Source organism: Ips typographus, linkage group LG6 (genome assembly GCF_016097725.1).
Source record: "Ips typographus isolate SLU linkage group LG6, UJ_Ityp_2.0, whole genome shotgun sequence".
NCBI lineage: Eukaryota > Metazoa > Arthropoda > Insecta > Coleoptera > Curculionidae > Ips > Ips typographus.
In genome coordinates, this window is record NC_138427.1 from 3777386 (window position 1) to 3800378 (window position 22993).

The 22993-nt window shown below is 33.2% G+C and overlaps 2 protein-coding genes across 3 annotated transcripts; both read right to left on the reverse strand.

The window, feature by feature from the left end:
* Positions 1-859: 859 nt before the first annotated feature.
* LOC145730454 (uncharacterized) lies at positions 860-18374 on the reverse strand. The gene is made up of 22 exons (XM_081981669.1): positions 18095-18374; positions 17600-17807; positions 17382-17545; positions 17162-17327; positions 16940-17105; positions 16670-16874; positions 16368-16616; positions 15882-16308; positions 13923-14132; positions 13691-13854; positions 13440-13605; positions 13222-13387; positions 12963-13167; positions 12667-12909; positions 12169-12613; positions 3594-3902; positions 3370-3533; positions 2339-2501; positions 2113-2278; positions 1846-2056; positions 1542-1787; positions 860-1479 (listed from the first exon to the last, which is right to left on the reverse strand). Exons 2-22 carry the CDS (start codon positions 17797-17799, stop codon positions 1043-1045), a joined length of 4872 nt encoding a protein of 1623 aa, XP_081837795.1. The 5' UTR covers positions 17800-17807; positions 18095-18374; the 3' UTR covers positions 860-1042.
* Positions 18375-19603: 1229 nt separating this feature from the next.
* Positions 19604-21996, reverse strand: LOC145730396 (cytochrome P450 9e2-like). 2 transcript variants are annotated; one of them, XM_081981590.1, is made up of 8 exons: positions 21856-21996; positions 21498-21712; positions 21270-21433; positions 21044-21209; positions 20829-20991; positions 20569-20773; positions 20265-20513; positions 19604-20197 (listed from the first exon to the last, which is right to left on the reverse strand). In XM_081981590.1, exons 2-8 carry the CDS (start codon positions 21695-21697, stop codon positions 19758-19760), a joined length of 1587 nt encoding a protein of 528 aa, XP_081837716.1. In that variant the 5' UTR covers positions 21698-21712; positions 21856-21996; the 3' UTR covers positions 19604-19757. The 2 variants fall into 2 exon arrangements, with proteins under 2 accessions (XP_081837716.1, XP_081837717.1); XM_081981591.1 differs by lacking the exon at positions 21856-21996 and adding an exon at positions 21767-21784.
* Positions 21997-22993: the final 997 nt, after the last annotated feature.

The following is a 22993-nucleotide window of genomic DNA, read 5'->3' on the forward strand; positions in this document are numbered from 1 at the left end:
CGATCTTAATTGTCAAGAAACGACAAGAACGACAGAACATCACCTCAACAATTTAGGTAAAACAATGTGGAAAATCATAAAACTATTCAAAATATTGATATCTGAAAAACTGTGCAAACTCGGTTCAACTGGCCACAAGCCACAACCTACATCAGAATTTGGACTTGCTAAATAGGCAAAGTAGGTTAGGTTAGGTTATTTTTTAAGAAAATAAAGAATTTTTGTTTTTTTTTGGGATGTCAAGTGTTTTCCATTATAGTTAATTTTAGTAGGGTTGTATAATGTAGTCATTAGTATATTAGTAGTATTACTTCATAAACTTTAAAGGAGGTGAAAAAAGGTGGTACGTGGAGGTAGAAGGTGGGATAAAAGTTGTTGTTGTTGGTTGTTGATTGTCAAGAGAAACTTTTAATGAGAGCTGGAAAGTCAATTTTCAAAAAGTTCGACGAAAATCACAGTATTGAAGATCAGGAGATCTTAGAAAGCTATTTCCTTCCGGATCCGGAGTTACTGGGAGTAATGTCAAGTGTTATCAGCTCCTGTACCAAAATTATTGTAGGTCGATTTTGAAGAGGATCGGTTCCAGAAGTTGTCGAAGTAGTTTGTAATTTGTTTATAAAAAACAATTGTATTATCATATATTTATTATATATTATCATATATTTTTGCATATATTCGTTTCATTAAAATTCAATAAAATACACACTGTTGATTGATTTCTTTAAGCTTGCTATATATCTACAATATGGCATATTGAAACCTTCAGTGCAAATTGCAAACTTCGGTTTTAATTTATACGAAAAGTTTGATTAAGCACAGTAAGACTAGGAACTCAGATCAAGGTTCTTAAAACAATTCATAGTGTCAAGTAATTGTTTATTAAAACTGTGTTAAATTTACATTCTATACTCAGTTGACTTATTCCTGAATTTTTTTTGTTCTAATGAATTTATCTAATTACACCAATGATTGCTCATACAAATACACCATTCTAATGACAAGAGAAATTCTATTTAGCAATTTGTTTATGGCAGTTTTCATTTTATTCCTTAAGGGGTTCCAATGCAAGGTATAATCCATTTTCTGGGTGAAGCAAGAACCAATTGAAACCAGTTTTCATTGGGATAGGTGTTCGACTGGTTGGTACTATTTTGCAATTGAGCAAGATGTGGTATACAGCTAGTTTGGTTTGCAAAATGGCGTAACGAGATCCAATACAATTCCTTGGGCCTAGTCCAAATGGAATATACGAGTAGGATACTATTTTATGAATATTTCCCTCTGAAAATCTTTCGGGGTCAAAAACGGCCGGATTTGGGAAGTACTTAGGATCTCTTTGTATGCATGACGGTACTATACCAATACAGTCACCGACTTTCATTTGAATAGGTTTCTCATCTGGACGAACAGGTTCAATAGTGAAATTCTTAGTACAAACTCTGTCAAAGTTGATAATGGGTGACCACTTTCTTAAAGATTCTATAAGATAAATGTAAAGATTAGTGCTTTACTATTGCAAAGTGAATTTAGGCTATAATTACCTGATACGACCATATCTAAATATTTGATTCCTAAAACAGATTCATAGGTGGCTTTGTTCCCATTCTTTTCATGAGTTTCTTTAATGTCAGCCCTCAGTCTTTCTTGTATATCTGGATTAACAGCTAATTCGTAAAAGGTGAAAGTTATAGATGTTGAATTGGAACTTTGACCAGCAAAGAAGAAAACAAAAGCTTGACTAGCAATTTCAAAGTTTGTTAATGGACGTTTTTTAACTTTCTGTTTGTCTAAAATGAAAAGAATTTTTAAGTTTCTAAGTTGAATTACAATAAAATTAATTTTTACCTAGTGCTGTTGATTCCTTGGCAGTAGCATATCCAGTTTCCATAGTATTGTCTTCAGCGGTGTTAGTTTTTGCCACTTTCCTAGTTTCTACCAAAACGTTGATCATGTCTGGTCTGACAAATCCGGTTTTCTCTCTTAGGGCAATAGTGTCTTCAATAATTTTCGAGATGTAGTCGGTAACGTTTTTGTCAAAAAGACCTACTTTAAAAATCTGGAAAAATTAGTAGTTTGATTTTGCTTACAAATTTGTATAGTATTTTTACACACCCTGAGCAAAAAAGGACAAATAGTAGTCAATAGTACTTTCAATTGAGACCGTAAAGTAGTTAAATCCAAGATGTTCTTTGACATCAAGAAAAACACATTATCAGGATCTTTGAAAGAGTTTACTTCAATTCCGTAAGCTGATGAAGCAATGGAATCGGTAGTCAACCTTGAAAATGATAAAATTTCACTAGGATGTACTAAAATAATCACTTTTTTAATAACATACATGGCGGAAACCTCATTCATGTCCACTTCTGTTGGTCCGTTAGCTGAAGAATAATGTTCAGCGAATTGGCTGCATGACTTGTTCAGCAACTCAAAGATAAACTTCATTTTACTGCTAGTGAATGATCCACTAAGAGATTGTCTCATTTCCTTCCAACGCTCACCTTGTCAAAAAAAAAAAATGTTCAGTTACTATAGTGACCAAAAACCGAAACGTCGGACTTTCTGATCTAGTAATCGGATTTTTTGAAATTTTTATGCTGCACATTATTAAAAACTACAAATTGAGCAATTTTGTCATATTTTTTTTACTGATACATGAATGTCTGGCACCCTGTATTGTTGTTTCAACAATTAGATTATTATTATTGTAGCGATTCAGTATATTCACCCGCATATCTCTAGATCTAGAGAATTGCATTTTAAAACGTTTACTAGCTTGACCTAAGATTAGTAACCTATTTATGGCCATATGATAATACGCAATTTGATTTTTATAATTAATCGTCTGGGCCTATTAGGTCAGCTGTGAAAGTGTTGAAAGAAGGATGTATGATGAAATGAAATGCAAAAAAGCAAGTATTCTTAAAAAATTGAAAAAACGCCAAATGATTACTTCAAAATGATGGACAAGTATGCCAAATTTCATATGAGTTTTATTTTAGTTCATTAATTAAGATAAAACATTTTTTGTCTTGGGGCACTACCTTTCAAGTGTCCTACAATCAATTTGGACCACCATTTTGGTCATAGCTGACGATAATCTAAAACCTGCCAGTTTTATATTACGTTCTCAAAGCACGAAACTTATACAAAAATTAAAAGTTTCATTAAAAAAGCAATATTAAGACAACAAAAATCACAGTAATAATAATTCCAAATAGGATAGGGCCTTTCCAAATAATTAAGAATGCTTTTTTGTTACAATATTTGTTTTTCAATGAAACTTTACTTTTGTATATGTCGATTCAGCTAAATTAGAACCGGCAAAATGTCTAATCTAATGTGCACTAGGATTGTTGTTATACATACCTCTAATCTGCGTTAAATTTGCAGCCCATAAAGGATCACTGTCTGGATCAATGTGAGGAATTCGATGATTAAAAGAATCAAAATGTTTAATAGCCAATTCCTTAATTAGCTGTGGATCTCTAATAAAGAGGATGGGTCTGGTAAAATTGTACAATCCTACATATCTGTAAATTTTTTACATTAAAAAATTGAAAGTTTATTAATATGGTTTTGGCTGAACTTACCTGTCATCCTTATCACAACTGAAGTACACACGTTTAATTAAATCATAATAACTCTTGTCCAACCGCAATTCAACACCCCATCGATCTCCAAAAATTGGTAAAGCAGTATTGGTCTGTTTGACACCCATCCTGGTAAAATGGTTTAGCGGTCGCACAAACTGGTAATAAAACAACAACGCCAAAACGGCTACCAAAACCAGCCCGACCAACATGTTGTAATTTGCTTTTAACTTGTTACGCTGTTTGGCAGTGGCTTTCTTGTGGACAAGAGCTCTTTTAAATATGACCTGCTTCTTATCAGTCAATAAACATCATTTTTAATGAAATAGCAATCACTTATATATACGCACACACACCACGCAAACAATATCTAAATAATAATACCTATATATCTATCTCTAAAAAATCACACGTGTAGACTGATATAAGTTGAAGTACCTATGATTTAAAATGATGACAAAATAGAAAAAAATATGTCTTGGAACCACTATAACACTTTCCAATGTATTATCTTCAGTATTGTTAGTTTTTGTCGCTTTTTTAGTTTCTATCAAAACGTTGATCATATCCGGTCTAACATATCCGGTTTTCTCACGCATGGCAATAGTATCTTCAATGATTTTGGAGATATTTTCCGTCACGTTCTTGTCAAAAAGGCCTACTTTGAAAATCTGTAGAAGAAATTATTATTTCATTATACGACTTTTCTTGGTACCGAATTTTGACATACCCTGATTTTGATCAACATATAATGCAAGCTAAAAAGACTCTAAAAACTTGGAAAACCAAAGAAAAATAGACGATTTTACGCTTAAAAGCACTATTTAATTCTAGAACCGTCTGTGGGTTATTTGGATCTTTATAGAAGCTTCTAATTTCTATTTTACAGCTTCTCTATTTAGAAAACAAGCTGGAAAACTCTGCAAACTTAGAAAACCTAAGGTAACTTGAAAAGTAATCATTTTTAAGCTTAAAAGCATTGTTTGACCTGTCAATTTGACAGCTTCTGCCTGTCCAATGCATTTTTAACCTTCTGTGGGTTCACAACTTTTCGCTTTTTGTCATTTATTTATTATTTGATTTTATTCTTGCTGATAATGCGTGCAAAAGACAAATTAGAACAATATTTATTATAAAAACAACAGCTCTAATGACATCTGAAGTTGTAAACCCTTAATTTTCAGACTAATTTTACGTTCACCAAGTAGTAGTTTCATGTAGCTCATATTGAAATTTATTCAATATGAATTTTTGAGTTTTTCCCCACAAGTGTATTTGATTAGTTTCATAATTTTATAGCTACTTGTGTGAAGCTATATGAAGCTATTTAAAAATTTTCTCTGGTGTTGTTATTTTACTGTTCCTCATCCTGGTTACTGCGGACTGGATAATGAATATCTCAAGCTCCAGACGTTATAAAGTGAAAAAGTTTGACTCGGTTCGGCACTGGAAAAATTATGTTTTTTTTAAATTAATTTGTGAACTTGCCCATATTCGACGGACCCATCTGGCAACGCCATAACTTTTGACAGAGATGTCAGATCGCTTAATGACATACCGCGTTTGAAGCGTCAGTCCAAGCAGATTTTTACCATGGAACAATACACGCCACGCGAGCGCTCTGAAATAGTTGAAATTTACATTCAACAGAACAAGTCAACGTGCTTTTAAAAAATTTAAAAATGTGAAAAGTGTGCCTTCTAAGAACACCATTAAGCGTTTATACGAAAAATTTTCGACTGGTGAGGCTCTTTCAAATCCGAAGAGGCCAAATAAAAATCGACCAAGGCGATCGGCCGAGAATATCGCTGCCGTACGAGCCAGTGTTGAGAGGTCCCCAAGAACATCTCAAAAACGCCGTTCTCAGCAGTTGGGCATGGCTCGGTCACTTTACAACGGATTATTCGCGTTGATTTGCATTTGTTCCCGTACAAAATTCAATTGACGCAAAGATTGTTGCCTGCGGACAAGCCTCGTCGATTGGAATGGGCCCAAAGAGTCATCGAAATGGCCGAAGATGACGAGTAATTTTGGAACAAAATTATCATGTCCGATGAAGCCCATTTCACATTGAATGGGACCGTAAATAAGCAAAATTGCCGTATTTACGCCACTGAAAATCCTCAGGAGATTCAAGAAGTGCCTCTTCATGACGAAAAAGTCACAGTTTGGTGCGGCGTTAGTGCGAAAACGGTCATTGGGCCGTTTTTCTTCCAAAATGAAAATGGCCATGCTGTTACCATCAACCAGGAGCGTTATCGCGACATGATGACCAATTTTGTGATGCCAATTATTCGTCGAAAGCGTATGAGGCAGTTCTGGTTTCAACAAGACGGCGCTCCACCGCACACAAGTCGCATAACAATCGATTTTCTGAAGAAATTGTTTCCGGGCCGTTTGATGTCGAAAAGTGGTGATTTGGACTGGCCACCGCGTTCGCCCGATTTGACGCCGCCTGACTTCTTCTTGTGGGGATATTTGAAGTCAAAGGTTTACGTTAACAAGCCAAGGACCGTAGAAGAGCTCAAGGACAACATTCGTGAAGAAATAGCCGCTATTCCGGCCGAAATGTTGGCGAAAACGATGGAAAATGCTGCAAAAAGGGCACAATACGCCATCAACGCCAGAGGCGGCCATTTGAGAGATATCATATTCAAAAATTGATGTAAACAAATCTACTTGGAACAAATTAAATGATTAAGATTGCCAACCGCCAAATTTTTATTTTTTTCTTTGATTTTTTAAAAAAAAACATGGGTCCGTCGAATATGGGCAACCCGTTATCTCGTAAAAGCTATCAGAAAACAGAATAATGCACATTTCAAAAAGTCAAAAATGTTAAATTTTGGATCATAAAGTTCTAAAACATATGTTGTGCTAAATGTTGTAAGCAAACTGCCGTACTGTAATTTTTAGAGCTTCATGTCCAGACTGTTTATGGCAGTTGTCACATGATATTAAAACATTTCCTTAGACATGATGGAGAAGCTATAAACTACGACTGGTATCAAATACTTCAAAAAAACTGTCGTATAATGCGATTTTGAAAGCTTCATGTCCAAACTAAGTAAAGTTTGTCAATTTTCATGTTTCTGGCAGTTGTCACTTGATACTTGATCACTAATTACCTAGACAATGACCTATGAACTGTCAAACCATGAATCAAGAAGCTATAAAACACGTCTCGTATCAAACAGTATAAAAAATTTACTGAACTTTGATTTGTGTAGCGTTCTGTTTTGGTTGAGCAAACTTGACTAGTCACGTGACAACTGTCAAAGTAATGGCTGAGAAGCTATAAACTACGACTGGTCTCAAATACTTCAAGAAGACTGTTCGATACTGTGATTTTTAGACCTTCATGCCCAAACTGGGCAAAGTTGGTTAGTTTTGATACTGGAACACTATTTCCTTAGATAGTCAGTCATGTGACAGCTGTCAAACTAATTTGTCAGAAACCTGTAAAAAAACACGGCTTGTTTCGAATAGTACATGTTATTTTTCTACACTGTAATTTTTAGAGCTTCATGCCCCGATTAGATAATGTTTTGCAACATATTTATTGCATCAACATCAGTGGTTGACAACATCCCAGGTTGATGACATCCACCAACAAATCACGTATTTATGTTGTGCCAATGTCTCATTTGCTTACGTAGAAAAAATATTATATTTTCTGTTACGCTGTTCTCAGAGTTGATTAGCAAAAATCAACAAAAAAAATTCCATAAGATAATTATAATTGAATTAATGCAGGTTGGAGGAGGTTTGGTTCAAGAAAAATAATAGTTAAGGCAGTTGCATATACTTTTTCTGCTTTTACAGTATTTGCTATTTTTTAAACGGTTCAGAGAATTAGACCGAACATGCCTAAGATTGAAAAAATCGGATTCGGAAACTCGATCAAACGATGCATTTTGGCTTTCCAAAAATACTGATTTTTATCAGAAAGTAATTACTTAATAAAAAACCAGACAAGTCAAAGTAAATACCTATAACAAGTCAGCATGACATCAAAAGTGATCAAGTTGAAGCAGGCCAATGTAATTCATTAAACTACTGATAGCACTTAGTAACAAGCACGAGTGTTATTTATTGTTTGAATTAAAACTTTCCACTTCTTAATTATTATATAAAAAAATAACTACAAACCAAGTGGAAAAATAACCCAAACAACTTGACAATTGTAAATCCACTATGCATAACCAGACAGACTAGACAATCCCGTTATCTTTTCCCCGCTCTCACCCTGTTAGAACATTTTAATTAGAACTTTTTTTTTTTTTCTCAATGTATAATTTGTATATATTAATTAGAAATAAGATTACCTGTACATATTAAAAAACATGTATACATAGGCAGAAAGACCGTAATGGTCGATAGCCGTTTTTTCTTGTTGGAAAATAAAGATTGTTTATACAGAAAAACGCTAAATCGTATTATTTTGATGTCAGGAATATGCTGTAGCTCTATGTCCCATTACTTATGGTCCACCCTGTATATAAAAATGTATAAAAAAATAATTATTGACACCAACTTAATTAAAAATTAAATTTTGGCTGGACATTTTGCTTGTAGACACTTAACTCAACTTTTCAGTAATTAATAAATGAGGGTACCTATTATAGTATAAGATTAGGTATGCAAAATTGAGTGCAAGTCTATAATAGACTTTACGCTTACAAGTTGTTACTAATGTAGGTAAAGCATTTTGTGATGATAGTCTATTATAACTTTTAAAACATTAGATGTATTTATTTATTCATTACAATTAGTTGGAAAACAGTTGATAATATGAAAACAAAAACGATTATTTTTTTAATTTAATCAAGCTTTTCAAATTTATGCAAGTCAAGTACCAGAAGAAAATATTAAGTTGAGGCCGACGTTTAGGCATCCGAAAAAATATGAACCTGTACATTTTCACGATAAATGGGGAAACCTCTTGGTGCACAGGATATTACCATAATTTGTATTAACAGTTTATATGCACTTAGAATTTGATAACTAACGGATCGTTATTGAACCTATGTTCATAAAACGTTTTTGCCCTAGTTGCTGAACTATTGCAAATTAATTTTAAGATATGCTGTATCTAGCTTAAGCTGTAAACAGGGTCAATTTCATATTTAGCTACTTTCTGTCTTTAAGTCTTCCTGCTTCAGTTTTTAATCAAAAAGTAAATAATATTATTCCTTTTTAACTGATTTATCTAAATATCCCATTAGATCTATTTATGCCTATATAGTTATAACAAGAAACAAATTTATGCCTATATAGTTATAACAAATTGCAAATTTAGCTCCTTGTCAAGTAGATGTGTCGACACTTTGCTGTAAGAGGTATGCAATTTACATTTGAGTTGCATATATCTACGCTAACTGAATGTAAATAAAATAAGATTGGCATTGAACAAATATAAAATTATAGATATTTTCCTAGATCTTCTTATTATCCTAAATTTGTTACTAGTAAATATACAATTTTTAAACCTATTTCATCTCTACTTTAAAATAATGTAGTCATCGACTAAGACAATTTCGCTAGAAGGTTTATTTGCAACATTAAGTAGTTTACCTAAAAATTTATTGACGATACATTAATATGAAAATAAATGACTGAAACTTCAGTATAGCATATCCGTAAAGTCAAAGTAGAATCTTTAAGCAGAATATATTATTATATTGCAATCCTTGCTGACGCTGCACTGAACATTGAAATTCGAAATAAATGGCTCAACTTTCCAGACTGAAATCTCTAAATCCTGCTGAAATGTTTGAGTTTCAAACTGTTAAACTTATCCTTACTCTAAAACCGTTATATTTTATAAATGATATGTGCCCTGACGGATGATGGGAAATTTCTTAGAAACCTATTTGTAGATTTCAGATTCTATGTATAAATTAAAAAATACTGCCTGTCAATGACTAGATCCAAAACTTGCTAATTAGGACATCAATTAAGTGTTTTTTAATTAGACTTCAGTATTAAGACACAGTATATTCAAGCCAGATTCTATTTTTTAAATACTGACGACATGACCAAATTTTACGATATATTGATAAATCAGCATAATCATCATCTTCACCGTCTTCAAACATAAGCTTCTCCAATTCGTCGGTATTTGCTTTCATTCATTGGCAACCCACCAGTTTCTGAATGTTATCTTTCCACCTCGTTCAGGATAATCCCGGGTTCCTTTTGGTTGTTCTAGACTTCCACATTTTAAATTAAATTGTATACATTAAACACCAAAAACGAATACAACTTTTACAAGAAATTGGGTTAGAGGGGGGCGGCATAACTATACTAAGGCAGAAGTGAAAATGGCAACACTAAATATATTAAAAGAGTTCGTCGCGATGCCTCTTGTCTCCGCTGCTGTTTAACGTGTATGCAGAGTATATTGTTAGGACAGCCTTTCAAGATCGACCAAAAGGAGCAAAGATAAACGGCACCGTGATAAACAACATTTAGATACGCGGATGACACCCTTATCATCGCAGAAACGAAAGATCAACTGCAGAGTTTAATGACCGCCTTGATAGAGGAGAAAACTAAAACAAAAATCCTGACTTTCACTCGGAATGCTCAGATACGTGTTGCCAATAACGTTGTCATTAGCGCAGCAGTCGACAGTGTTCAGAGTTACATATACCTACTCCAAAGAAATTAAAAGATGGATTTTGACTGCGAGAGCTGGCTTTATCAATATGCGGAAACTGCTAAGTCCCTCAAAATTAATCTTGTTCATAAGACCAAGGACGTTAAAATATTATGTGTGGTCTCTACTGTTGTACGGCTGCAAGACAGGACTCTTAAGCAAGATGGTATAAATAAACTTAACGCTTTCAAAATGTGGCTTTACAGGCGTATGTTAAGAATTAGTTGGACAAGTAGAACAACCAATGAAGATGTACTGACTAGAATTAATACTCGCTCCAACCTACCTCGGACACATAATGCGCCACCAGGGTACGTATTTTTGAAAGGAGGGAAGGGAGTTATTAAGAGAGGTCTGTAGAAAATGACAGGAACCCGCCATTGTCAGCCTCTTCTATAACATTATATCAACAATTCTCTTGAAAATTCCGTTCCTTGCTTTTAAGAATTAGTGCCCAGGAATACAGCCAGATCCAACTAATTATAAAAGGCGAGATTCTGGGAAAGCGAGGTCTGAGAAGAAAGAAGAAATCATGGCTAAGAAACATGAGAAACTGGACCAGCACTAACGAAAGCGCACTACTACACAAAGCCCAAAACAGAGACGAACTTGCCATATTGGTCGTCAACCTCAAACGAGACGGCGTTTAGGAGGAGGAGGAGGAGGAGAGTTCCACTCATCTGCCCTCATCAATTGGCCAGCCAATTTCCATTTTAGTTCATCACTTGTCTTTTGTCTGATCTATTCGTTTATCTTTCGGTCTTGTAGTCGTATTCCTGACATTTTGCTCTTCATTTTCGGTCAACTGTCTAAAACATCTATGTGTCTTATCATGTAAACAATAACTCGTCTGATTTGCTGGTACTCTTTTTGCCAGTTTGGTTGTGAGGAGGGCATAGTGAATTAGGGAAGGATTTGATTGACAATTGATACATTAATCACCTGAAGTGACTGTGTTATTTGATAGTTGTAGGGAAACGTATTAGTTCCAAGTGATTCCAACAAGATTAATGGTTATTCGACATTTCTTGAGATATGCTCAACATTAGAATTCAATTAGGTGGATTAGATGGAATCACCTCTTATTGTCTACTGTCCAATTAAAACCTTAGAAAAACTTTATTATATAAATGTTTCATAAATCGGTTAGTTTCTTGTAATTTAACCTCTTGTCATGACACTATAGAGAAAAACACATTTAAGACTACTTCGTGAGCACACCTCTGTTAAAACAATTACCCAGAAGCTGCATTATAAATCCATTTAAATTATTGACCCACAGAAATGTTTTTTTAACTTCAAAATTCTGTTCAAAGTAAAAGTTCTCTTTCAGTTTTCTTTTGATTCGAAACAGTATGTCCTCTTTAAACAAAACGCAGACAAAATAATCATCGTCAAACAAAACGAGATGCATATATTTGCAAACAAGCGTTTTACATCTAGAACCTGGGCTCATTTGACTCCTCGTGAATTCATTATTCTGTAATCAAAACAGCATTTACTTATGAACAGATAGAATGAGATTTACAAACAGACTATTATTACGAGACAGAGTTTCTTATTATCGTTTACGTTAATGGTAAAAGGGGCATACATTTAGAGACACCAAACTTGACACACAAAGTAGATGCAATATCACTTATTTACTGATAATGTTTACTAAAAAATGCTTTGATAAAAGAAGCTGTAATCAATATAATAATCATCATAATAAAAAACTACAACTGTAGTTGTGTGTAGTGTTACTGTAAGTACACAGTAAGAGAGATTTGTTGAAAATCCTTAAGTAAGAAATGGTAAAGTGATGAATTAGTATTTATTTCATATTAAATATAATATCTATAATATAATATCTATAATACTAAACCATATTACACCTATTATAATTAAGATTACACACAGTAGTACTACTACTTATTAGGCCTCCTTATGCGCCTTAATCCTAACCAAAACCCTCCTTCAGCCGCTGGTTGGAAGGATGTGGCACTTAGCTTCAATGGTATAGTAGTCTTTATGGTAGCTTCAATTTCAAAATTCAACACCAAGTGGTAAAACAGAGCCTTAATCTCTAAAAGCGCAAATCGCGAACCTATACAGTTTCTAGGTCCAGCTCCAAAAGGCAGATATGTATAAGGATTTATTTTCCATTTATTTTCATTTGAAAACCTTTCAGGTTCAAATTTATCAGGATTTGTATAATATGTGGGATCTCTGTGAATACCAATAATCGGTATAAAAACTAGGTCTCCTTTTTGGAGATGCACTTTATTTTCCCCTGCTTTTAAGGGTTGAATTGTGTAAGGTTGAGTTACTGTTCTGTCAGTACCTATACCCGGAGGCCATTTTCTTAACATTTCTAAAATAAAATGTACAAATTACACATCCTTTAGTACAGTGTTAAAGATATACCTGAAACCACCATATCCATGTATTTCATTTTAAGTAGTGTCTCATAAGTTAGTATTCCGTTGTTATAATTGTGGTTTTCCAGAATTTCCTTCCTAAGCTTGTGCTGAACATCTTTATTGACTGCTAACTCGTAAGATCCAAAGCACAAAGCTGTCGAAATAGCATCAAATCCAGCAAAAAAAAATAAGAATGCCTGACATGCAATGTCTTCATTAGTTAAATACTTTTTTTGTTTGAATGTGTCTAAAAATTAGGTCGTTATTTTAATTGTATGCCCGGTTTGTTCATATTATTACGTATATTAGTTGCTTCGTTAACCGTAGCAAATCCAGTATCTATAGTATCTTCATCGACCTGCTTAACACCTTTCCTAACTTCCAACATCTGGCCTATCATATCTGGTCTTACAATTATTTCCTGCTCTCTGTGTTTGATGGACTGATTAACAACACTTCTGAAAAAGTCTGAAGCTTCTTTTGGAAATATTCCAATTTTAAGAAGCTAAAAATACGTTTGTTAAAATTTCATAAAAAGCTATTTTGCTTGGAAACTTACTTTAAAAACTTTAGGTATTATCATTGTGCCAAAAAACCTGATTTGTGCCACTAATCCATTTAAATTGGTCGCTTTTTTACCCATTAAATAAAACTCATTTTTTGGATTATTTATTGAGTCAACTTTAACGCCAAAAGCTGTGCTAGCAATAACATCATTTGTATATCTAAAAAAAATGCTATTATAGTTCTTAATGGAGTGAGAAAAATACTACCAACTTGGTAAAATTATCTTTTAGCTCAATTTCAATTATATCCTGTTCTTTGGCTATGAAATAGTTTACGAAATCTTCCGCAGTTTCGTTCATCAAATGAAACATATTTTTCATTTTGCTGCTTGTGAACGATCCACTCAGTGTAGCTCTCATTTCTCTCCATTTTTGTCCTAAAAACATAAGTGTAATGTTGCATACAGCCACTTTTTAGTGTTCATTTTCAATGCCCAAAACCTAGAAATGTTTGATTAGTACCTTTTAAGGAAAACAGATTTCCTGCCATTAAAGGATCAGTCCCGGTATCAGCAAAAACTCTATGATCAATAAAGTGGTCAAAGTCTTTAATGGTAATTTGCTTGATTAGCTCTGGGTCTCTTATCATTAGAGTGGGAATTGTAAATTGAAAAAATCCTGCGTACCTAAAAACCCAATAAACTCACCAACCAATCTTCAATTTTTCTATTAAAAAGTTGTTAAGAAAGCTTACCTTACTTCTGGAAATTTGTTGTAAATCATCTCAATCACTTCTAGAAAACTTAACTGCCGAAATACCATTTTGAATTGGTCTCCAAATAACGGTAAAGGTTTCGTGTGCTGAATACCCAATTTACTAAAATGCTTCAAGGGTTTTATAAATTTGTACCAAGCTAAGAGCCCCAAAACTCCCAGCAGTAAAATCCACAACATTTCAGTGATTCTTTCTTAAAAAAAATTAATTAATTTTAATTAATAGAAATGCAACTTCTTAGAAATGAATCCTAAGCATCTAAAGACATGTCTTACCTAATTCTATCAAGAACTTTTACTTTCACAATATTTGCTTCAATTTATACGACGCCACACCAAAACAAACCGATGCACTTTGTAATGTTGTTGTTATGGTTCTAGTTGCAAATTTCTAGGATAATTATTAGGCACCATGTTTTAACTGACCTTTAATTTAGAAAGCTGATTATATTGGCTATGTTTATAAAAGGAGACTAATTAAGCAAATTATTTTTGCCTACATCGTCAAAATTATCATTAAGAAGTTATCATGCATATAGGATTTGATTACTTGTTGGATCTTTACAGTTTTAGTATGTAGTACGTTAACTGATGAAGTGTTGATTGACTGACACAAGCTTATTTTGGTACTGTAAAAATAAGTGTTCCAGAGCTGTTGATTTGTTGACCTATTATTATTGTTGAACCTTAGCTGTGTTAAGCCAATTTATTGCAATAACAAACGCACATATTATGTGAATTATCTAATAATAGATTTGGCTTATTTATTTAGTATTTGCGTCTTACATTGGCTGTTTTTAGTTTACAGAGTTTGAAACAAGTGAAATTAATTTTACTATTTTGCAAGAACTGACTACTGGAAAAAACCATTGCAAAAGAATGAAGAGTTGCAATGAATTGAACAAATCAAAACATAAACTGCTTTTATATGTTTCCTGATGTGTGCTTTAAATGAGTCCAAAACGCAAGAGGCATCTTTTTGGATTTTCTTTTTTGAGGATGAATTACCTTCAGATAGAGCAAAATGCCTTACAAGAATCAATTTGAAATTTCTGATTAATTAATTCTTATTAATTTAGAAAAAATGTTTCTGTACTTTATAAAAGTTTTCTTTGGTAATCACTATTATTGTCAGGCTAATAGGACGATAGAATTTTCAATTCGGTAAAGTCGGTACACGTACAAAAGCTGAAAATCAAAAGGAGTTAAGTGTGTTTTAACACCAAGGTATCTAAAATGTAAAACGTTTCATAATTCTATATCGTTTTCTAGATTATTGTACGTAATCGAGAAGACGCAGAAATTTAATGAGTGTATATGTGCTGTTTACCACAGCCTGCTAAAGTTATATGCTGTACACTACAGAAGATTGAACACACAAGGATCATACCAGCTGACTGTATTAGGAATACTTCGAATATGCCCCCTCAAGTTCTTGATATTCCTAAAAAAACTGAATCTTGAGGGACTGCTATGAGTAAGGAAACCTTGAAATAGCAGAAGAAGATGGGGTATAATAGCTCTAATCAGGTGGCAGTACATCTGCCACCATCCACACCTACCAATAACAATACCATTATGTGCTTCATCGACTGCTCGCAAGCCTTGCTGATGATGTAGTTTTGATAGCGGAAAATAAAGATGATCAGCCCTTTTATACAGTTCCAATCGAATGACCATATCACAAGTATGACAGAAGAGCAAATACCTAGTGAAAATTTCTAGAGACCTTCGGGGAGGCATTCGTCATAAAGCGATGAGGACAATTAATATGATTAAATAGAAAAAGAAGAAGTAGAAGAAGAAATCTTGAACACAATGATGAGTAAAGATAATAATAATTCAAACATCAGTCTTAAACTAACAATTTTAATTGTAATTTATTTTAATTAATTTAAATATGTTACACTTTTTCCATCAAAAGTCAAATGACGTTCACAATGGCTTTAGTCCCAGCCAAATACCACCCTCAGGTTGGTGTCGTAAACTATCTTTGCTTAACCTTAAAGGAATTTGTGTTCTTCCCGTCGTAACAATTTCAAAGTTTAGCAACAAATGATATAGAAGAGCTTTAGCTTCTAAAATAGCAAACCTCGAACCAATGCAGTTTCTAGGACCCGCACCAAAAGGCAAAAACGTGTATGGGACAATACTGTCTTTATTTTCATCCGAGAATCTTTCTGGGTCAAATTTGTCCGGGTTGGGATAATACTGTTCATCTCTGTGGATTCCAAATACGGGAATATTTAATAAATCCCCAACTTTGAAATTGAGGGGTTTTTCATCCGGGTATTTTGGTTCAATTGTGTATGGTTTGGTACAAGTACGACTAAGAAGAACACCTGGAGGCCACTTTCTTAAGATTTCTGCATAATAAAGTGTATTTTAGTAACAAATCAGAAAAATCAACCTTACAAATTACAACCTGTAAATACTTGATCCATGTATTTCATTCCCAGAAGTGATTCATAAGTAACCTTCATTTCATTGGCACTATGAGTCTTTTGAATTTCTTTCCTTAACTTTAGTTGGATTTCTGGATTAATTGCTAACTCGTAAGTACCAAAAGCAAGTGCTGTTGAAGTCGTTTCCATGCCAGCCAAAAAGAAAATTAGAGCTTGAGAAGTTATGTCGTCGTTGGTTAATTGTTTTATTTGTTTTGGTTTGTGATTTCCTACAAAAACCTTATATTACTAAAAAAACGGAGTTAAGTATTGGATCACTTACTAAGATATGAAGATTCTTTGACAGTAGCAAAACCCGTGTCTGCAACACTTTCATCGTTTCGTTTCACCCCATTTCGACTTTCTAGCAGAAGGTTAATCATATCTTTTCTTACGACTTTTCCTTCTTCACGCATCTTAATAGTCTCGTAAATAATGTTTTTAAAATACGCAGTCAATTCTGCATTGAATATGCTCAATTTGAAGAACTACACCAACACAAATATTTTTTGTTACTTAGACCATTTGGGATGATTCTATGAACATTTACTACCTTAAATATCATAGGAACAATAACGGACAATGCTATTTTCAATCTAGCAAAAAATCCTGACGCGGAAGTAACCTGTTTACCCATAAGATAGAAGGTATTTTCAGGTTGGCCGATTGAGTCAACTTTAAGACCAAAAGCTGCAGAGGCGATAACATCAGTGGTATATCTAAAAGTGCAAGCAATGTTTTCTGTTTTTTTTTTTTTGAGAAGTAATATACTAACCTGGAATATGTGCCTTTCATTTCTAGTGAAACAATCTCTTTATTTGAATTGCGAAAATGTTCTACAAATTTTCCAGCTGCTTCGTTAATAACATCAAACATATGTTTAATTTTGCTGCTGGTAAAAGAGCCACTTAGTGTAGCTCTCATGTCTTTCCATCTTTGACCTAAAAAACTACATATTTCTTAAATGGCGCTACTTTCAGCTCCTAGGCTATTACCTTCGAGTGAAAATAAATTATTTCCCCAGATAGGCTCAGATTTAGGGTCCACAAATGATCGATGATCAGTAAAATGATCGAAATCCTTAACAGTTAACTGCTTTACTAGTTCAGGATCTTTAATCATCACAGTAGCGTTTGTGAATTGATAGTATCCGAAGTATCTAAATCAAATATTTTGCTTAACAAATTTTCCAGGTTTAAGGCAGTTATTGTACCTGCTTTTAGGAAACATATTATACTTCTCCAAGATCCAGTCTCCCAAACTAATTCTTTTGAACATAAGGGGCCATTGATCACCTAAGAGTGGCCATGGTTTGGTTTGTTTTACTCCATTTCTAGCGAAGGATTTCAGTGGTCTGACGAAATAGTACCAAGCTACATATCCCAGAACAGCGAGTACGAGGAGCAATATCATTTTTAGATCTGCTGAAAACAAAATATGTGAAAGTTACAAATAAAATTGACTTTTAATACAGGATTTAACAGAAACACTTTGTTAACCAATTTTTTTGTTTATGTCTAAGCGTAATTTGCTTTAATTTTAAAAAAATTTCCTCTGATTATCAAATCTCAAAAAAGCCTAATAACTCAAATAATATCAGTTTCAAATTCGACAATTGTTCACAGATATACGAAAGCAATGAAAAAGAACGGTACCGCAAGGTTATGTCGAGAGTACCGTTTTTTAAAACAAGTTTTAGACGACCTACCTATGACTCCTAAATTCAGCAGTGTTAATAAGAGGAAAAGCACATGAGTAAAATTGTTCTTAAAACACAACTATGATTCAGCGATGTTATCGTGAAGAACTGCGAAATGAGAAAATAACCTAAACATTATCTGTTATTATGAGAGGGGACATCGAACCGAAAGCAAAACAGTTCTGTGTCCCCAATATAAAGTAGGTTATATGAATGGCGAGTGATAATTCAATTAACTGCTTAATTACATAATGTCGAGGTTTTTAATATTTATAAATCCCATGATATTGGAAATCTATTGCAAATCAATGTTCTTGACAAAGATAAAGAAAAACTTTGTAAGTGACAATAGTAACATGTGTAACTTTTGGTGTCAGTGTATCAAAATGGATATGAGGTCTTTTAACAGTGGGCCACAATATTTTGATTACTAAAATGGGAGCATTAGTGTGTAAAGTTGGCATGAATGGAACAGAACAGATATGTAAATTTTCGTATTGTTGATATCTTCTATTTTTATCACCGGTCAAGTTGATGTACATTAGATCTAATCCCTTGAAAACTGTTTCATTGGTTGTACAATTATTTAATGCCATCAACACTGATCTATAAAGATGGTTTTCAGTCAGTGCTTTGTATGTTATAATAGCTTCTAATGAGCAGATTCCGCATGACCGAATTTTCTTGAGTAATTGCATGATCTCTGTTGACAAAAGTCGCGAGATTTAAAAAGGGGTTATGACAAAGGATCCATGCCTTTGATTGCAGAGAACAGTAGAAGGAAAAAGTACAAGAAGAGTAGTGTTCATATATAATGTGACAGGAACGACTGGCTGATAATGTCATTCGACTGTCAACTTCTGAAGTTTTTGTTAATAACTCTCTTCAGAATTTGAAATGGCGGAAAAATGCGAGGAGCAACTGTCTCAAGATAAGGTATCTACCGTGTGGCAAAATCTCTGGCATTTTAGAGAAACAAAGAGGATTTTCGCTTCTCCAAAATGAATCTACAAGCCTCTAAAAAAAACTCAGATGTCTTGAACACATTTACATAATATGACTCTAAGGGCCTGAAGCAATTTTAAATATTTACTGGAAAGATCAGAAAACTTGCAAGACCTCTAACATTTTTGAGAAGTTTTTAGGAATATTTAAAGGCTTTTGGCATTTAAAAATTATTGTAGAAGGTTCTACCAATTTACAACACAATTAAAGTTTTATAACATTTGTAAATGCCTCTGACAATTTTTGGGTAGGCTTTGAATTTAGAGACATCTGTCTCTGGCAAATTTCAAAATAATTCTAAAGGTTTTAGCAATTTTAAAAAAAATTGGTATGGTTTACGATTTTGACAATTTGACAACGAAACAGATTTTGGTTAGATTGGTCGAGCTGGATTTATAAAAGTTGTTAAATTCAGTACTTTGGCACCTTGGTCAATTTTTATACTGTGACACCATTCGAATTTTGTCTAATTTTCGGTATATTTATAATAATCTGTAAAGATAGTAATAAAAATACAAGATAATAATAGTTATAATCTGATAAGTTGCTCGTCATTGTATAAACCTGAATCATTGGTCTCTTAAGCCTATACGTTTGGAGTTAAGTTGTACATACCATACAATCTATTTACTAGGTACTAATATAACTTGAAAAATAATTTTCAGTTCTAGTTCACAGCTTTTAAAGCTTTGAAACCCAACCAAAATCCTCCTTTAGCAGTGGGTTGTAATGTTTTCGTCAAAGTCAATGGAATCGGAGTTCTCTGAGTGGGCACAACTTCAAAATGTAGCAGCAAATGATACAATACTGCCTTAGCTTCTAAAATCGCAAATCTGGAACCAATACAGTTTCTCGGACCAGATCCAAAAGGAATGTAAGAGTACGGAACGATATTATCTTTGTTTTCATCCGAAAATCTTTCGGGATTGAATTTTTCGGGTTCAGGAAAATATTTAGGGTCTCTATGTAGAGCAAAGATAGGCAATATAAATGAGTCATTCAGTCTTATTTCCACTGGTTTTTCGTTAGTGTATTTAGGTTTGATTGTGAATGGTTTAGTGCAAACTCTGTCGATCATAGGTACTGGTGGCCATTTTCGAAGTGTTTCTGAAAATTAGCATTGTAAATAATTAAATTTTTAACTATATAGCTGTTAATAACAGAGTAATCGTACCTGAAAATACATTATCCAAGTATTTCAATTTTAATAGCGAATCATACGAGAGTATTCCATTGTTAGCTTTATGGGCTTCTTGAATCTCTTTCCTCAGCCTGTTTTGAACATCTGGGTTTACAGCTATTTCATACAAACCAAAACTCAATCCTGTTGAAATTGTATCAAATCCAGCCAGAAAGAAAATGAATGCCTGAGATGTGATGTCGTCATTAGTTAGCTGTTTGATCTGTTTAAATCTTGACTTTTCTAGAATAAATCATATTAAAGGTCGTACACAACTTTTTTAAATTTTAATTAGCACCTAAATAAGATGATTCTTTTACGGTAGCAAAACCAGTTTCTGTAGCATATTCATCGTCGTGTTTTATTCCCTTTCGAGTTTCTAATAATAGATGGATCATATCTTTTCGAACTATTCCTTGTTCTTCCCGTGCTTGTATAGCTTCATGGATTATGGTTCGAAAGTAAGTCATCAACTTATCAGAAGAAAGTGTCATTTTAAAAAACTGAAAATGTTTAAGTTTGAACTTGCACATCATATAACATAATGTTTTTTTTTACTTTAAATAGTTTTGGAAACGTCAAAAAAATGGTAATTTTTAATGAAGCCAACCACGATAAATTGGTTATTTGTTTTCCCATTGAGTAAAAAGTATTAGTAGGTTGCTGCAAAGAATTGACCTTTATTCCAAATGCTGCTGTTGCTATAACATCATTGGTGTACCTTTTCAAAATTTGAGTGTTGTATTTTGTATAATTCCATCACTTATACATACCTAGTGAATGTGTCTTTTGTTTCCACTTCAACCAAATCCAAATTTTTTGACAGGAAAAAATTTACAAAATTTTCGGCTGCGTCATTGATGGTGTCAAACATGTGTTTCATTTTGCTGCTTGTGAATGTACCGCTTAAGGTAACCCTCATTTCTTTCCATTTTTGGCCTAAAAACTCACCATATAATTTTTTTACATTGCATCAAGTTTGATTAACTATTTGTTTACCTTTTAGTGAAAATAGATTACTTCCCCATATAGGATCAGTATCAGGGTCTGTAAACGATCTGTGATCAGTGAAATTATCAAATTCCTTCACAGTCAATTCCTTGATTAATTCAGGATCTCGTAGCATTAAAACCGGTTTGCTGAATTGGTAAAATCCAACGTATCTGCAAAATATTTATTGGTGAATACGACAGTAACAGTGAAGTTTTTTATTATTACAAGACTCACCTACATTTTGAGTACAGGTAATACACCTTTAAGCATAAGTCATACGGATTTAATTTTTGTAACACAACTGGCCATTGATCTCCAAGTAATGGCCAAGGATTGGTCTGTTTGACACCTATTCTTTTGTAGTAATCCAAAGGCCTTATTAGGGTGTACCATCCCAAAATGATAAAAAGTACCATCAAAACGATGGTAATCATTTTTACTGAGAGAACCTGAAAACAAAGTCCTGTAGGTTAGGTTAGTTAAATTATTTGTATTTGGTGTACGGGATGAACCAGCGTAATGACAGAGTAATTATTATGTAATTACTAAGTTTAGACAAAATTCTCCCAAATATACAAACTAAAATACTTACTTTCACACACACACACAGATAGTTGCACAATAAAATTGATCAGTGGCTCCTCGTCAAATTGATCAATCCAATTGATACAGATTGCTAAAGGATAACGAATATTGCAATACATTAGCTACATATTGCGCAATTGGAATATCCTTACTCTATTTATATCAAATGCATACATTGACTTTGAATGATTAAACTCGTTGTTTACTTCCATATTACAGGATCATAGTCCTTTCTTAATTTATTTTGGTTGATCCCAGATAAAGATGCATGGCTTTGTAATCATAAAAAGCTCCGCACTAGGTTAAATTTAGCAAAATTCAGCAATTATTATTCGTTTCATTCTTAAGAGAGATTGATTGAAATATTGAAAGAATAATTTTTTACCATCATCAACTTTTGCTGCATATAAATCGATTTGTACTGGTTTTTGTGTCTAACTAAACTTTTTCCAAAACTGCCAATTGGACTATTTTTGTCAGAAAATTAACTTCGTTTTCAATCGACCTGATATTACCAACGCTAGCAAAATTTAAATCTATAACATATACAGGACGTATTAATAAAAAAATCATGTAATTTCATGAATTTGATGTAATTCTCATCTTCATAACAATCGTGTAAGTGATTATTATTTCATATTGCTGCAAAAACAAACCTTATCTTACAAATGCAATTTTTTTGCATTTAGAATCATTGAGTAGTTCTAAATATATCAGTCAAAAGTATCATCATCAAGTTCATAATAAACTTTACGTAGAAACACAGATAAATATGTTGTTTTCAAGTAATTAAAACAGGAAAATATTACAACACAGTGTGTTTTTTTAATGATTGCGAAACATTTTAATCATCCATTCTACATCGAAAAATAATGCCAGTTTGCAATATATTTTTTTAATATTTTGTCTTTGAAAATTGACTAGCATGATCGCAAATAATTCAGTAAGTCAATTATCATAAAATGATTCAATTCAAATTCACTTCAAACTTTGTCCAAATTCTGTAAGAATCATGGACAAGAACAGATTTCTTGCTGTAATAAGAAGTGTTTTGCGCTTTATGACGATTTGTCGATATGTCTTTATGTTAGATATTTTTATAGTTTTCAAATATTTAGCTCAAATTTGGACTATATGTATCTTCC

What these genes read in the sequence shown, in the direction of transcription:
- LOC145730396 (XM_081981590.1), bottom strand. Translation starts at nt 21,697, where the DNA reads ATGATTACCATCGTTTTGATGGTACTTTTTATCATTTTGGGATGGTAC. An exon ending in ACAAAAGACACATTCACTAG is followed by an intron (nt 20,992 to 21,043) that starts GTATGTATAAGT and finishes AATTTTGAAAAG; the next exon opens with GTACACCAATGATGTTATAG. An exon ending in AAAAGAATCATCTTATTTAG is followed by an intron (nt 20,514 to 20,568) that starts GTGCTAATTAAA and finishes GATTTATTCTAG; the next exon opens with AAAAGTCAAGATTTAAACAG.
- LOC145730454 (XM_081981669.1), bottom strand. Translation starts at nt 17,799, where the DNA reads ATGATATTGCTCCTCGTACTCGCTGTTCTGGGATATGTAGCTTGGTAC. An exon ending in TAATTTATTTTCACTCGAAG is followed by an intron (nt 17,328 to 17,381) that starts GTAATAGCCTAG and finishes GTAGTTTTTTAG; the next exon opens with GTCAAAGATGGAAAGACATG. An exon ending in TTTGTCCTTTTTTGCTCAGG is followed by an intron (nt 2,057 to 2,112) that starts GTGTGTAAAAAT and finishes TAATTTTTCCAG; the next exon opens with ATTTTTAAAGTAGGTCTTTT.